Here is a 17,285-nt window from a genome sequence, read left to right on the forward strand (position 1 = left end):
TAGGGGGGGCCAGGGAGGGGCATGTTTGTTTCACCTGAGGTTCTCACTCTGGTCCATGGATTTTTCCTTTGTTCCCTTTTCACAGGCATTTCCCTTTCTTTGCCTTCAGCTGCCTCCATTTTGGACTCCTTTTCCCTACTCTAGGGCTTTCCTTGTGGCCCAGCTGGTAAAGATTCCACCCACAATGCAGGAGACCTGGGTTCCATCCCTGAGTTGGGAAGATCCCCTGGAGAAGGCCTTTCCCTCCACTGTTCTAGCCTGGAGAATTTCATGGACTGTATAGTTCATGGGGTCACAGAGTTAGACATGTGACTTTCACCTCACACTTCCTACTTTAACTACCTAACAGTATCATCAACTGAAAAAAATATCTGTTCTGGGCTCAGGTTTAAAATGATTTATCTGTCCATTTCTAGACTTTCTCTTCTGCTCTCCCATGAATGTCATATCTTCATAGTACTTGTGTAATATTTTTACAATATTATGTTGTAATATCCTTATTTGCGAGAATAAGCTCATTAGAATGCATTTTCTCTTCCAAGTGAATTATTCTTCCACCTATGTTTTACAAAACCCACATAGGTTGTGTGTGTGTGTGTGTGTGTGTGTGTGTGTGTGTGTGTGTGTGTGTGTGTGTGATCCCTGGGGATAAATAAAAGCTGAGGCAGTAACTGTCAGAAAGACTGAGCTTAGGGAGAGGTGCCAAGGGCAAGTGGCTGCCCTGAGGAGGAACAGGGATGTTGGCTCCCAGCCCATTGGAATAAACCAAGACCCAGTTCAGAACTTGATGAGCAGATGGAAATCCCTGCAGCTCTCTTCCTTGATTTTTATGATTTTCAGTTGAACTGCTGACCATGGAAACCCAGGTCACAGGACTTAAAACACTCAGAGGTTCTGGTAGTCAGTCAGGCCAGAACTCTGGGTCTCTGGTGAGCAGGGTTTGCATTTGACCTTTATGCATGAGAAGTCTGAGCTAGTTACAGTGAAAATGAAGAGCTGCCACCTCACCTGTCCTGGAGGTGGCCCTGGGACTCTGCAGACAAGGCCACTATCCTTCCAGGAGCAGCTCTGGAGGCACTCAGTCCTTGGATGGTGTCCAGGGGCTGGCAGCATGGAGGTTGCGAACAGTCACCTGCGGCTGAGGGGCGTCAGGACTGGGTGCTGCTGGAGCCCTGCTCAGAAAGGCCCAGAATGATAAACAAGGCCTCGGACCCGGGGCAGCTGTGCCTCCTGACAAAGTGGCCTGCCAGGGATGTTTACAGGAAAATGTAATCTCAGGTCCCTGCATTCGTCTGCTCCCTGGACAGGGCTCATCATTCCCATCTGTGTTTGGGTGAGAATCTTCCAAGAGATGAAGATTTTTGTTTTGGTCAGATTTTTTGACAGAATTGCTCTTTTCTGAAAATAATTAAGGCTGCAAGATTGGGTTCAGGTGAAGCCATTACTTTTCTGCGAAGGCCGATCAGCTCCATAGCACAGATGGAGGGTGGACGGCAGCCTTCCTGTGTCTCCTGGCAGAAGGCTGCAGACAGGGAAGGCGGCAGCCAGCACCCAAGTCTGTGTAGGTGTCAGCTGAGGCAACACTTGATCCTCAAGCAAAAACATCTGATTTCGCCCTTCTGATGGGAAAGCAAGGCCAAACTACCTCCGAAGGATTTACACATTTGCTTGGAGTTCTGCGGGATCCCTAGCTCATTCTGAATCTCTTGGGAGAAGAGGCATTCTGTCTCTGGGTATTTTTTTTAATAACTCAGGGAAGGTTATTTGATCTATAGTGAAAAGGAGCAGCAAAGGTTTCTAAATTCAGAAAGCTGGGTTCTAGTGCTAACTCCACTGTGAGTTGTGTGACCTTTGATTAATATTTTCCTTCTCCTAATCTCAGCCTGCTTATTCATAAAATAGTAAGATAGTTGCAAAATGCCCACTGCGGTTGCAAGGGTGGACGAGCTAAGGTTTATGAAAGCTCATGGGATTCACAGCTGTGTGGATACAAATACAATCTCATGTGAGAGAATGGAGGGATCTCACGCAGTCCACTTCCATGCCCATATGGTTCTGGAGCTGGAGCTCCGCTTGGTCAAGGCCCAGCCAGACATACTGAGAACGTGCCTTTATTTGGCTTCTGTTACCTCCTCATCACATCACACCCAGCACCTCTCCCAGGCTCGGGGGTCACTCAGGGTGGGCCCCTTTCAGTAGCTGATAGTTTCTTTATCCTTCTTATTGAAGGGATTGTAGGGTGTCACAGTTGTGACCATTTGAGAGAGCGGCCCCTGGTGACGGAAGAGGTCAACTGCCATTCCTTTCCGTAAGACACTAACAAAATGGAGAGAAAAAAAGACATGTGAAATAAAATGAGAACATATAACCTCATTTATATAAGGTTGTATAACCTCCAACTAAAGACACACAAATATGGGAGAGATGGAGAGAGAAAGCGATAGGAGTGGAGGGAGAGAGAAAAAGGACGCACAGAAGAGAGAGAGAGTGGGAATGGTTAATCCTTGTGAGTACTGTTTCCCTTAGTTCATTTCTTTGCGTTCAGTTCATTGACTGCATGCTATGCATTATATCACTGACTGAAAATCTACCTTGTGCCTAGAATTACATTTGGTGCCAAGAAGACAGAAAATACAGATAGAAGGAGATAAAGCTGCAGAGAGGCCACTGAGTAACCAGCAGCTACCACACAAAGCTTGGGGGTGTGGGCTCAGGGTGTGAGGCTGCCCAGAGGTAGAGTCATCTTTCTAGACTGGAGAAGGACCTTTCTGGTTTTGAGAAATGAATGGCTTGTCTACCCTACACCAACAAAGGAGAAAAGGCACCCTTTTGGGGGACTGCCTTCCTTCCCCTCCCAGACACACACTGACCTAACTCCAGAGCTTATAGTTGCATGAGGCCAGCCTCTGGACCTGGCTAAGACACATGTGCATTTTCAGAGCTATGTCACCTTACTGGCAAGGCAGGATTTTCATCAGATGTTTTCAAATTTGAGATGTAATGAGCAATAACCCCCTGCTTCTCACTGGCAGCTTCAAAGCACGGAGTCTGCACTAAACTCCCATCAAATGCCTCCTGTTTTCAATTTGCAAAATGGTGTTTAAATACATATGTATGGCTTTTAACAGAATGTTGTCTTTTATGAAAAGTAAGATGGATATCCACAATAAGTGAACGCGTGTCTCGTGTAGTATGTTCTATGCATGTTCTAAGGATAATGCAGAAGGGTGGTAAGTATGCAGAGTTGAGTCCAAGAGGCTGAGATGCTGTTCGCTAAGATGCTTTCAATCTCTTAATGCCCTCCTTCTAGCAACAACAGTGGGAAAATGAACTCTTCTGTCTTTTTGGACTTGACACTCTATTTTTTAAACAATGTAAATTGACTCCTAATACTTAATTGTTCTTTAATGGAATAATCATCATTAGGATTTCCCCCTCCCCAATATATCCAAGCACGTTGAGTAATGGGATTCATACTTACTGGTGCACTTCTGAATCTGGTGAGGGGGTCGCTGATGGACGATCAGAATTTGCTGGATGGGTGGCTGTGAAATGAACCTTACCAGTGTATCCTGGAATATTTGCAGAGCTAAAGGAAAGAGTGAAAAGAGGGGAAGCAAGGAAATGAACACAGCAATCTGCGAAAGAGTCACGGTCACCAGCCCCCAATTACGAAAACATAAAGAAGGACGTAATCTAAAGGTTTTGTCCCACGTTAAGGTCTGGAAGTTGGATTGCCCGATAGGAGAGCATGCAGGCAGGGGGCAGAGATGAGTAGGTAAGAGCCTTCCTCTGAGACTGAAGAAGCTTGTTTCGCGTCCATGCTTCTCTGCTGCTTGAATTTGCATGTGTTTTACATGCCTGATCCACAGGGAGCTCTGTTCCCTAAGGAAGGCGGACACGCTTTCCTCACCAAACGGCAGGCCCGGCTCCCGGACAGAGCTCTACGGTGCCGACTCCAGTGCCGGTGGACACGTGCATGATGCTTGAACAATACTTCTTTCTCGCCACCACTAATGTCCTGACTTCACCCAGTTTTTGAAATTTAGCTCAATTCCACACACTCCTCTGTGTTCATGGCCCTTTTCCTTCCAGAGAGAGTAAAAGAAAAACACAAGACTGTATGCCAGGTTTTTCAGTGTGGGTATGAAATTTGTCTTGATAAAGGCAAGCAAACATCCGAAACAAATATTCTATTGGGTCCTTCAGAGGCGTGTGAATAATAACTACTGTTTTGACATTTTTACAGCATACAAAGCCCTTTCCATGGATCATCCCCTGAGGAAGAGATGGGGCCAGGTCGAGTGCTGCTGGAGACACGGGCCCTCATCCCCAGTGCGAGGGAAGACGTGAGGCTGAGACTGTCTCAAAGAGCAGAAACGCTCTCTGCAATCACAGGGCGCTTCAAATAACACCGTCTTTGTAAAGTGCAGCTCTCAGAGTCCTCCTGGTGCCACAGTAAGGAGAGGGGAAGGTCAGCTTGCCCTGGCCACTCCCTGGTCCCTCCTCTGGGAGCGGGACATCCCTCGGTGAGGGCCCTTACCCTCCATGGATGCCCAGACACAAGGTAAGGAGCAGCGAGGACTGAGTCCCATGGGGGGTGCAGGGTCGGCTCCTCTGAGGGGCCCCTGGTTTGATCCCATCCTGTCCACATGTCCAATAAGGGGACCTCCAAGCACCACCGACGGCCAGAAGAACTGTCCAAACACTCCGTTTCAGAGAGGGCACATATGCAGTGGCAGGTGGCGAGCAGGCAGGGCAGTGAGTGCTGAGTGCTCAGGGGCCGGGCCGCAGACCTGGGCCCTGAGGCCCTGGAAGCTCCGCTGCCTTGGCTACGAGAAGGGTGACAGGACCAAGCTCAAGGCTGCAGTCGAGAGGGAGGCCAGAGTCTACCTGTGTCTGTGGGCAGGTCCTCTGGGATCCTTCCGGGCATGGACTCTGTGATGGCATTAGCACACGAGAGGACAGGACATACAGGGCAGGGCCTGTGCCAGCAAACGTTCTGTGTGTCTTCCAAGCCCATCAGTCTGTGACTAGCCTCCTCTCAGACAATAAGATAGGGGACCCAATGCAGAGAAAGGGAAGGGCAAGCGCATCAAGGGCCACGGCAGAATGAGCGGTGCAAGTTAATGGATACGGTGAGGCTGGGAGCCGGGCCTGCCTCCACCCCTCCACCAGCTGTGAGATCAAGTGGGGAAAGCCCTGGGCGGCTGCAGTCAAGAGTGCACGCGGCCTCCCAGGGCCCTTGGGGTCAGAGGGATTCAGTGAAGGTAAAAGCAGCTGGCAAGTCTTTAGCACTTAGTAGGTGCTCAACTAATTGCAGTCATAGTACAAGATTTCAAAGAAATAAGAAATGGATGAAACAGCAGCCTGGCAGTGAAGAATGCAGTTGATCTGGGACAGGCAGCTGGAGAGAGGTAGAGACAGTGGTTTCCCAACGCGGCTGCGCCCGACAACTCGGGGATTTTTCAAAGGTACCAACGCCTGACTCCCACCCACCAGACATGCTAATTTAATTGGTAAGTGCTGTGAGCTGGAAATTGTTTTTTTTCTTTCTCTCTCCAGATAACTCTCATGGGCAGTCAAGTTAGGAATCTGTGTTTTAGGTTTCAGGTTTGTTGGAGGGACCTGGGTGAATGAACCACTGCTGCCAAATTCTAGGCAGGACCCTTCAGGATTTCTTGGAATCGTCTCCTAGAATTGCAGCTGTATGTCAGAGTGGGAGCAAAAAGTGGGGCAAAGTCATTTATATGTTATATCTCTCCCCGAATTCATCAAAGGTTCCATGCATGTTACGAAGGAAACCCCCTTCCTCTGAGTGAGAGTTTTTTTCCACTGCCTCTAAAACACCTGCAGAATGAAAATGCCGCTAAGGTCACAGCCTTCCATCAGAGCAGTAAGAAGCCAAGATGGAAGCGCGACAAGGGCTGGATCTAAGACACCATCCAACTATTGGTGCTTGACCTGTGGCAGACAGGTTACTGATGTTACACAGTCTTCTACGTCATGCTGTAATAATGATATTATATTACATCATATCTGAAAATAGCGAACATGAGCTAGAGGACTGAATTAATGATAAGCTGCTTGGGCTTGAGGAACGAATGCAGTTGCATAATAAGCTGCCACATATTTGGAAACGAAAGTCTGCACCCACGCTGCTTCTAGAATCTATTCCATTTAACCCTTTTTCTGGGACAACAAAGGGGAACTTTCTTCCATCTTAAGCAACAAGACTAGAGGAGAGCAGATCCTGGGGGACGCTCTATAGACCCATGGCTGATGGGGATAAGGTTTTTCAGATGAAAGACACTGAAAAGTACAAGCTCCGAGAGAACTTCCAAGTCAGCTGCAAGATCAGACCCATTCCCTCACTTAAGGGAAGCTCAGGGAAGCAGGAGCCCATTTGAAAATAAGCTCCATAGTTGCTAGTCTTCTGAACACCTTCTTTGGCACCCGATTCCCAAAATAAGCCTAGGGTTGGTCCGCTATGGGCAACTGAGTAAATTACTGCCTAAGTTTATAACTAATTGGTTTTTCTCAACAAAGCATAATAAAATAGAAATTAAATAACTTGAAAAATATAAGGAAGTTTAGTGAATCAGTTAGAAAAAAAAAGGGGCCCAGATGGCATATAATTAAAAGACAAATAGAAAAATAAGCAAATATGGAGAAAACCATGTTATGTGTAGATTATAAGTCATGCATACGTGGGTGAGAATTCCAGCATGAACAGGCTCTCTGTCTATAACACAGACCCGACTAATCCTCAGGAGCCCATACCCTCTGTGACACTTACGTGGGCTGCTTTATTTAATCTCACAACACTCCATGTCCTTGGTCCTGGGACCATGCCATGGTAGAGATGTGGGCACTGAGGCTTGAGAACAAGTCTAAGCCATGTGCCCAGAGACAATAAGAGTGGCAGGTGGTGGAACCAAGTGGCCCCGGAAGGCCCTGAAACCCAGGCTCCCAGCTGAGCGGCATCTGTTCTGTGTTAAGGGTAGTGCAAGTTCAAGTCACCTGGACCCTTGTTTACCAAGAGCTATGCTTTGTCAGGCGGAGAAGGCAACAGCATTCCACTCCAGTACTCTTGCCTGGAAGATCCCATGGATGGAGGAGCCTCATAGGCTGCAGTCCATGGGGTCGCGAAGAGTTGCACACGACTGAGCGACTTCACTTTCCCTTTCCATTTTCATGCACTGGAGAAAGAAATGGCAACCCACTCCAGTGTTCTTGCCTGGAGAATCCCAGGGATGGGGGAGCCTGGTGGGCTGCCATCTCTGGGGTCGCACAGAGTCAGACACAACTGAAGTGACTTAGCAGCAGCAGCAGCAGCAGCATGCTATGTCAGGACTCAAACAGGCTAGGCTCCTGATCGCTTTCACATTAAGGAGGAAATTCTGTAAATGCACAACTAGAGGTTCACAGAACCTAAGTGGGGCAAAGATGACTGATGCAAACTAGGAGCAGGGCATCAGAGAGGGATGTAGCCAGATCCTTGCGCTGAGTGTGTTGGGGGCTGGCATCTGCCTCCAGGGTGGCACCCCTGCCCTGTGACCCTGGACGGGTCTTTGGGGACCACCTCTGCCCAAGTCGGGGTGAGGACATTCACAGTTCCCTTGCAGGGAATGTGGGGCCAGGGTACCCGGGCAAAGTGTTGGCCTAGTGCAAGAGTAGGAAGCAGGCCTGGGAAGGTGGGGAAAGGGGAGGGAAGGCTGAGGGAGCAGCTGAGAAGTCCAAATAGCACCAGCGTGCTTCTGGTCACTGGGCTGTGCGTCCCTGAATATAATGAGATACTGTGGCCCCAGGATCTGCTCAGGAATTAGTTTCACTCTTAGCATCATCGTGCTCTACAGGACATGCTTTTCTCCCTCTTTTCTCAGGGAAACTTTACCTCTTCCATCCAAAAGGGGACACAGAAATGAGCCAACAGCTCCGATCAGAGCAGGGCTGGGGCCCCAGGAAGCACTCACTGGCCGCAGGTGGCCCAGGGGAGTGGGAGCTCTGTTCTCTTAACTGCTCACAAAATGAGTGTCTGGGGCTCTTTAACCATTTACTCTGCCTCAGCCTCCTCATCTGTAAAGTGGGGAGAGAGCCTGTTCCCCCACCTTTGGCCTCATCACACTACTTTGAAAAACAAATGAGAGAGTCGATGTGAAAGTTCTCTGAAAAGGCAGAAGTGTGGGCCAATGTAAGGAACTGCTATTCATAGCTTGGCCTGAAGCCGGGCTGTGGTTAAGATTTTGTTAAAGGTGCAGCACACCCAGGAGGGCAGGGCGGTCCCCTCTGCCGGCTCAGGACTTGGCCCATGGCCGCCTTGGGATCACTTTGGACAGTTACGTATCATTTGCAAATGCTTCATCAGAGAGATGCCTGAGGTCAAGGCACAGCGAATGTGAAACTGGGTGAAGTCCTGAAACAAAAGATCAAGGTTGAGTGGAAGGCAGCACGGTGGAAGCACCAAGCTGGCTTGGGAAACGGTGGTCTGGAAAGCACCGGGTGTGGTGGGGTTGGGTGTGGGTCAGAGGGCGCGGGCTCTGCTTTGTCACCTGGGTGTGCCCCTCTCCTGTCCTCCTTGGTGAGACAAGGGAGGGGCTGGGCCAGCCGAGATGCACACACGCCAGAGCCCATGTGGTCCCTTTCAGAAGAAAGCGCATTCCCTTTTCTTAGGAAAGGGCAAGGTCCCATGCTTTGGGATTCTGACTTGGCACAGATCTGCTGTTTTGAAACCACGTGGAACCACAAGATAGGTACTAACAGAAAAAATCTTCTCTTCCACCCTGTTCATTACGCTCTAGCAAAGAATATGGCTCTAGTATTCAGGAGAAAGATAAAGAACAGATTTGGAAAAAATTGGGGGTTCCTTATGTTTTCCTTGGTTGCTTGACAGATTATAAGCGAGGAGTGACTTTGTATCTTTTTTTTTTTTTTTAAATTCCTACTCAGTTCCCTGAACTTCCAGAACTCCTGTTGAATCTAGTGGATACTATGGATTCTAGTTCCCAAAGGAGGCTCAAGTTTGAAGTTAGGAACTTCAGTGGAGACTGAATTACTGTCTTGAATTCCTTAACTCTGAATATCCTTTAAAAATAGGTCATGCTTACCAAATCAAAAAATATTTTAATGCAAAACTCATGCAAGAATTCTGCTTTCAGGGATTCGTTCTAAAAGAAACATACACATGACTGTGCAAAGATAATGTGGAGGTTGTTTGTTGCTGTACTTTTTAACAACAGAAAAAATTTCAATAACTACTTGGCCCACGTAAACTATACCTTGCAGTGGAGCATCACACAGCCATTAAAAAGGATTCCACAGCCCTGCCCACTGCTGAGGAAAATGTCCACTGCACCTGTCAGTCTTACGCCTCCCCACACCTCCCCACCTGCACACACAACGATGTGTAGCAGCCTACACACAGACATTCATGCAGGCCTCGCAGCAAAGTCTAAAGTATGTATCAACTTTCAATACTGAGACTGAGAATGAAAGAAAGAGCTAATTTACTTTTTACAAATATAATTGAATTATTTTTATAATAAACACATTTGGAAGGAAAAGAAGGTGCTATCTGGTGAGCTTAAATGCTAGCACTAAGGTGTGAGTACACACACTGGGCGTAAACTTTGGTTCCACCGTAAATATGTTCATATATTTTGACCCCATAGTCCATTGCAAGAAGTCTCCCTTTAGGAAATAACTCCAAGTTAGGAAAAAGATTCACTTAAAAAGTATTTGACAACATTATTTATCATAGTTTTACATTTACATATGTAACCTAAATGCGCTAGTTAGTCAATGACAGTGCTGCGCGGGCTGTGCTTAGTTGCTCAGTCATGTCCGACTCTGAGACCCCATGGACTATAGCCTGTAAAGAGCCTATGTCCTTTGGGATTGTCCAGGCAAGAATACTGGAGTGGGTTGCCATGCCCTCCTCCTGGGGATCTTCCCAACCCAGGGTTCGAACCGAGGTCTCCCACATTGCAGGAGGATTCTTTACCATCTGAACCACTAGGGAAGCCCAAGAATACTGGAGAGGGTAGCCTATCCCTTTTCAAGGGGATCTTCCTGACTCAGGAATCAAACTGGAGTCTCCAGCACTGCAGGGAGATTCTTCACTGGCTGAGCTACCAGGGAAGCCCCCTGGAAGTCAAAGACAGTACATCTATAAAAATAAAAAAATTACGATCTACACAAATAAAATATTATGATGAGTTCATAATAACATGTGCCCACGATGATGTGATAAAGTGAATGCAGTAAAAATCGCATTTGCAGCATGATCACAGCTGTATAAGCACAAGGAAGACAGAGGATGCAGATGATGGAAATATGCCGAAATCTTCATAACAGCTATGTTTTTATGCGACAGTTTAGTTTTTATTATTATTAATTTTTTCTGTACTTTTTTCTATAATGATCAGATTCGGTTCTAGAATTTTAAAAGTTAATTTTAGAACTATTAGCATAATCACCACCAATACACAGGGGATGTCAAATGATTTGGTGCCCAGAATACAAAATCAACGAATAAGGAATATTTGAAAGCATTCACCTTTCGGGAAAACTGGTGATTCCAACCACTGAACCCAAGAGTCTGTAGCCTTGACTCTGTCTGAAATGCGGCTTCCACTGAAAGGGCAGGGGCAGGCAGCGTTCCTGGCCTAAGTGTCATGGGTTATGAGGAAATCCTTAAAGATGATCTCATAAAGACGTTTCCCTTTAGGAAAGTTTAAGGTGAGAAAACCAAGGAAGAGTCATCTTTGCTTTCGAGCAGGATGGTACTCTATTGGGCACAAAGTGCGATTCTGTGTTCTGGGTTTTGGACCTCATGCAGATGACATCACGTTGCATGCACCTCTGTACTTGGCTCAGTGTGGTGCTGCAGAAACAACACAGGATTTTGTTTAGAGATTCAAGCATATGTAGCAAAGCTACCAAGCAGAGCAAGCAGAGGATAAGCACGAAGACTGATGTAATGACTTCTGGGCTGGGGAAGGAAACTCAGGAGACGAGGTCGTCAGGGATACAGGCAGTGTAAAAGATGTGAATAAAATACTGTTTCCTTGGCTAGGCCTGGGACACAGGCATTTCCTTGTTATTTTGCTTTATATTTTAAATAGGACACTGCATATTTTGTATCTATATCTCATAATAAAAACGGAAAGTCTTTTTCTGTGTTAACAAGTTACAGTGAATGAAAGTGTTAGTTGCTCAGTCATGTCCGACTCTTTGTGACACCATGGACCGTAGCCCGCCAGGTTCCTCTGTCCATGGAATTCTCCAGGCAAGAATACTGGAGTTAGTAGCCGTTCAGTTCTCCAGGGGATCTTCCTGATGACCCCAGGATCAAAGCCAGGTCTTCTGCATTGCAGGCAGATTCTTTACTGTCTGAGCCACCAGGGAATCCTTAAAAGGGATGCTGCGGCTGCATGGGTGGGAAATCCAATGGAGGCTTCCTGTGGGGCAGGTGAGAACTCTGCCACTAACCACCTACGCTCCATTAAAATTCTATTAAAAAGTGAAACCTCATTCAAAGAAGAAACTTTGCAACCTTGGGTGCCCTCTAGTGCCCAATTTAAGTAAGCACAGATAATCTCCAATTCTACATGATCCACTCAAATTTCCTTTCCTTAAAAACACTAACATCACGATGAGATAGAAGGGCATGCTCCCAAATTTACTCAAGTTAAACAGTATGTTATACCTCAATTTTTAAAAATGCTGCCAGACTTCTCTTTACTCTCCTTGAAGAGTGATCCAGAAGAATACATTCTATTCTTCAGCAGGAATATTTCATAAAACACTTCAAAATTCAAATGTATATTTCAAAGGAAAAATACTAGAAAATTTGATGCCAGAAGAATATTTTCAATTGAGTTTATCCTTCTGTTCACTCTTAAACTTTTTTTTTAGAATCTCTACTTTTAATAGCAATCATTTCCCTCCAGAAACGAGGCAAGAATCATAACAGACAAATCCTTTCTTAGGACTCAGCTAAAATGTCACAGCCTTCAAGGCTTGTGGATAAAAGTGACCTCTCTGTACAACCAAGATCAAGAACACTAAACTTGCTTCTCAGGAGCCTCCCTCCATCCTGCCTTATACTATCATTATTGGGGTGCAGAGCTCACTGGCCCAGCAGGCTTGCAAGCTACGTGAGGGCTAAGTGTTTGGTACAGTACCTGGAATACTTTATGTATTCTCTCTTCTTTTCTTCCTTTCTTTCTTACTGGTTGAAATATAACAACTCATTTATTTCTTCAATGCATTAAGTTATAGAAATATAATTTAAAACCAAAGTTACTTTGGAAAGATAGTTTCTTTGATCAAGTAGTCCAAAGAGTTAGGGTGTCAGAATGGGTAACACATGAAAATTCAAAATTATTAGGGGATGTAGAACAGGTATGAAGGACCGCCAATGCGAAACTGAGCTGGTTTGTTATTTTGGCACAACGGATGTTTTAAGAAAAATAGACTAACTGACATTTAAAATACTGTTGGTGATTCACACTATAGGCTTACAGGACTTCTCTTGGAAGCCTTCCAGTCATCACAATAACTGAAGGTGTCCCGGCAGTGATGTAAAACAGCTCAGGGGCATAATAAAGAAAATGTGGTCCATGATTACCACGGAATGCTACTCAGCCACAAAAAGAACAAAACAACGCCATTCGCAGCACCATGGATGGACCTAGAGATGTCATACTGAGTGGAGTAAGACAGAGACGAAAGCCATATGCTATCACTCATATGGGAATCTAAACAAAATGGCACAAATGACCCTATTTGCAAAACTAACAGAGTCACAGACGCAGAAAACAAACTTAGGGTTACTGGGGAATAAGGGTTGGGAGGGGTCAACAGCAGACTGGGATCACCATACGCATACTGTTGTTGGTGGTGGTGTTTAGTCGCTGATTCTGTCCAGCTCTTTTGCAACCCCATGGACTATAGCCTGCCGGGCTCCTCTGTCCATGGGATTTCCCAGGCAAGAATACTGGAGGGGGCTGCCATTTCCTCCTCCAGGGGAACTTCCTGAACTTGAGCCTCCGGCTTGGCAGGTAGATTCTTTTACTCTTGAGCCTCCTGGGAAGCCCTTGTACTGACATGACTATATATGAAGTGTATAACTAATAATGACCTGCCGAATAGCACAGGGAACTCGACTCTATACTCTGTAATGACCTATATGGGAAAAGAATCTAAAGAAGAGTGGAATATATATACATGTGTAACTGATTCACTTTGCTGTACAGCGGAAACTAACACAACATTGTAAATCTACTCCAACAAATTTTTTAAAAACCACACAGAACATCGGCTTATTGTAGTGTGTCTTGTGAATTATCCTAATGAAGCAATTTCTGAGCTTGAGTATTTCCATGGGTGAAAGCAAATACATACATATATATATTCATAAAACATTGAATGTAAACCCAGGTTAGTCAGTGTTCAAAACTGTAATCTCCTTTGTGAGAAACTAGTTCTTTCAGGAAACAATATCTTTCTTCTTAAGTTGTGGTCAGTACCAGGCCATTTTCCATTTTTTTAATTATTGAAGTACAGTTGATTTAAAATGTTGTTCCAATTTCTGCTATATGGCAAAGTGACTCAGTTATAGACACATTCTTTTTTATATTCTTTTCCATTATGGTTTTATCACACAGTTATAGACACATTCTTTTTTATATTCTTTTCCATTATGGTTTTATCACAAGATACTGAATATAGTTCCCTGCACTATTCAGTAGGAACTTGTTTATGCAAGGCCGTTTTTCTATTGCTTCATTCACTGCAAAGCCTATGACCACATTTCTTCTTTAATAATGAAGTGAGAGGCATAATCACAGGTGGAACTCACCGACTTGAGTTTGTATAACGGATTTCAGAGCTACGAGGCTTGGCGAGAGATGTGATGTGTCCACAGGGGTTGTCAATGTCATCAGCATTTGTAGACTGCACGCAACCACTGTTGGGATGAAAAGACTTTTTCATAGTTTTTATTAGAAACATAGAAAACATAGGTGAACATATCCTAACTTGCAAAGGAAATCTTTCCAAAACAGATCAAAATTCAAAATGTAATACATTAACCATGGTGATGGAATAATTTGCCTTAAAGAATAAAGTAAGGAGATTTTCTTTTTAGAGTAAGAATTGATCTTCAGTTTGGGCCAGAGTGAGAGTAACAGCTGGCCTGTGTTTCTGAGCAAAGAAGTAGGCAGTTTCTGCAGCCATGAGCCAAGTCCTTCCCTGGAGGCTGGAGATGGCCTGGGTGGGCAGGTGTGGTATCCCAGAGTGGAGGAGGCTTTTGTGGACATGGAAACAGGCCAGGGGGCTGGGGTTCTGGGAAACCAGCAGTGTGCCTCCGGGGCCTGTAAGAAGGTCCAATCCATCAGTGGAAGTGAGAGGGTGTCCTGGAGGCATTTCTGGGGCCACTCATAGAAAAAGGAGTCAAGTTAGCTGGGGAGCAGGAGAGGCTAGAGTAATGGGGGGAGGGGGTAGAGGGTGGGGGAGTAAAGATGAAAGGCCCAAATTCTTCCATTTCTTGGATTTTCTTTGTTCCAAGTTACTGTGATCTGAATGTGTATGTCCCCCCAACGAAATGTATGTGCTGAAATCCTAACACCCAAAGGTGATGGTATCAGGAGGCGGGAGGTACTTGAGTCATTAGTGTCCTTATAAAAGGGGCCCCATAAGCCCCTCATTCCCTATATCTCATGTGGACACAAACGTGTGACCAGCAGAGGGCCGTTCCTGGGCCATCCCTGATGTCAAGACTGCAGAACTGCGGGAAATAAACGTCTGCTGTTATCAGCCCCTGTCTGTGCCGAGCTGTGCCAACAGCCGAAGACTGCTAAAACACAAGGTGTTTCTCTAGTATAAAGCACAGAAGACCCAAGTGGTGGGTGACGCACTTCTGTGCCACCCACGGGAAGTCAGATTTAAATTTAGAAAAGCGAGAGGTTGCATTTCCTGCCCTTCAGCGTGTGAGCCCATTACAGCTTCCACGTCAAGTGTAAAAGCCTTTCTGGTTGACAATACCTAATATTGGCAGTATCCAAGGTATTTTATTTCATAAAGTAACCAATTTGGGAAAACTGAAAAAGATGCTAATGCTTTCTTTCTTTAATCAAAATCTTTAACACATTTTTGATAAAACTGTCAACAGGCACCATGCTAGGAAAACATTAGAAATCTGCTAGAAAGTGTACGTTGTTTTAAAGAGTGAGTTACAAACATGAGTGAGCTGAAAGTAACTACAATACAGATATAAGTCTAGTAATTTTAAAAACATTAAGAAATGTTACTTACGTATAGAGAGGAATGTATTTGCTTCTGGAACTTGGACTCACACTTAAAAAAAAAGAAAATATGGGTGACTGAGTTACTGACATTAATAAAAATTAGGTTGTCAGAGCACTTCTCTTATTAAGTCTTCAGATATATCTCAAAAGAATGTGCTTCCAAAAGTTTGTAATTTTAAACAGAAAAGACTTGAAAATGTAGCTTTAAGTGATGAAAAGCAAACACAGAACAGCCAAGGACAAGTAAATCCTTGCTGACTCCTATGATTTAGTTCCAAAGCCTCTTCTCCTAGTTTTTCTTTGCTGTTTTCATCCTCAATAATTACACTGGCAAAGTTGACCTCTAGTTTTCTTCGGGGCTTCTCTGATGTCTCAGATGGTAAACAATCGGCCTGCAATGCAGGAGGCCCGGCTTTGATCCGTGGGTTGGGAAGATCTCCTAGAGAAGGGAATGACAACCCACTCCAGGATTCTTGCCTGGAGAATTCCAAGGACAGAGGAGCCTGGCAGGCTACATTCCATGGGGTTGTAAAGAGACACAAAGAAGGCAGACATTTGAGTTGACTGAGCCTTGGGTGTAACCCTCCATGGTGGAGAGAAAGCTTCCGTGGCCCAGAGAAGTTCTGTGTCTCAGACAAGACTACAGTTACCTAGGGCACTTCAAGGAGCTTGGGTTTATTTTGTACTTTCCCTGCTCCAACCCCAGAATTAGCCATTTCTTCAAGGATCTTACAATGTCTTCTATTGGAGAAGGGCATTTTAAACCAACATTTTGGAGCTGGATATGCTTCAAATGTATGTATGAGTGTATATGAACCTGTGTGTACCTGAAAAGGACGTGAAAGTGTTAGCTGTTTAGTCGTGTCCAACTCTTTGCGACCCCATCAAGGGAACATTTCATGCAAAGATTGGCTCGATAAATGACAGAAATGGTATGGACCTAACAGAAGCAGAAGATATTAAGAAGAGGTGGCAAGAATACACAGAAGAACTGTACAAAAAGGAGCTTCATGACCCGGATAATCACGATGGTGTGATCACTCATCTAGAACCAGACATCTTGGAATGTGAAGTCAAGTGGGCCTTAGAAAGCATCACTATGAACAAAGCTAGTGGAGGTGATGGAATTCCAGTAGAGCTATTTCAAATCCTGAAAGATGATGCTGTGAAAGTGCTACACTCAATATGCCAGCAAATTTGGAAAACTCAGCAGTGGCCACAGGAATGGAAAAGGTCAGCTTTCATTCCAATCCCAAAGAAAGGCAATGCCAAAGAATGCTCAAACTACTGCACAATTGCACTCATCTCACACGCTAGTAAAGTAATGCTCAAAATTCTCCAAGCTAGGCTTCAGCAATACGTGAACAGTGAACTTCCTGATGTTCAAGCTGGTTTTAAAAAAGGCAGAGGAACCAGAGATCAAATTGCCAACATCCGCTGGATCATGGAAAAAGCAAGAGAGTTCCAGAAAAACATCTATTTCTGCTTTATTGACTATGGCAAAGCCTTTGACTGTGTGGATCACAATAAACTGTGGAAAATTCTGAAAGAGATGGGAATACCAGACCACCTGACCTACCTCTTGAGAAAGCTGTATGCAGGTCAAGAAGCAACAGTTAGAACTGGACATGGAACAACAGACTGGTTCCAAATAGGAAAAGGAGTACGTCAAGGCTGTATATTGTCACCCTGCTTATTTAACTTCTATGCAGAGTACATCATGAGAAACACTGGGCTGGAAGAAGCACAGCTGGAATCAAGACTGCCGGGAGAAATATCAATAACCTCAGATATGCAGATGACACCACCCTTATGGCAGAAAGTGAAGAGGAACTAAAAAGCCTCTTGATGAAAGTGAAAGAGGAGAGCGAAAAAGTTGGCTTAAAGCTCAACATTCAGAAAACGAAGATCATGGCATCTGGTCCCATCACTCCATGGGAAATAGATGGAGAAACAGTGGAAACAGTGTCA

At 45.1% G+C, this 17,285-nt stretch overlaps 1 protein-coding gene across 1 annotated transcript in view; it reads right to left on the reverse strand.

Annotated features, from left to right (window-relative positions):
* Nucleotides 1–2,192: 2,192 nt before the first annotated feature.
* Nucleotides 2,193–17,285, reverse strand: part of SPMIP7 (sperm microtubule inner protein 7) — a 63,091-nt gene continuing 47,998 nt past the window's right edge. The window contains exons 6-9 of the mRNA XM_068973149.1: nt 15,322–15,363; nt 13,868–13,975; nt 3,482–3,589; nt 2,193–2,316 (exon numbers count right to left, since the gene is read on the reverse strand). Coding sequence (XP_068829250.1) covers nt 2,193–2,316; nt 3,482–3,589; nt 13,868–13,975; nt 15,322–15,363 — 382 coding nt within the window. The remainder of the gene's footprint in view (nt 2,317–3,481; nt 3,590–13,867; nt 13,976–15,321; nt 15,364–17,285) is intronic.

Source organism: Capricornis sumatraensis, chromosome 5 (genome assembly GCF_032405125.1).
Source record: "Capricornis sumatraensis isolate serow.1 chromosome 5, serow.2, whole genome shotgun sequence".
NCBI lineage: Eukaryota > Metazoa > Chordata > Mammalia > Artiodactyla > Bovidae > Capricornis > Capricornis sumatraensis.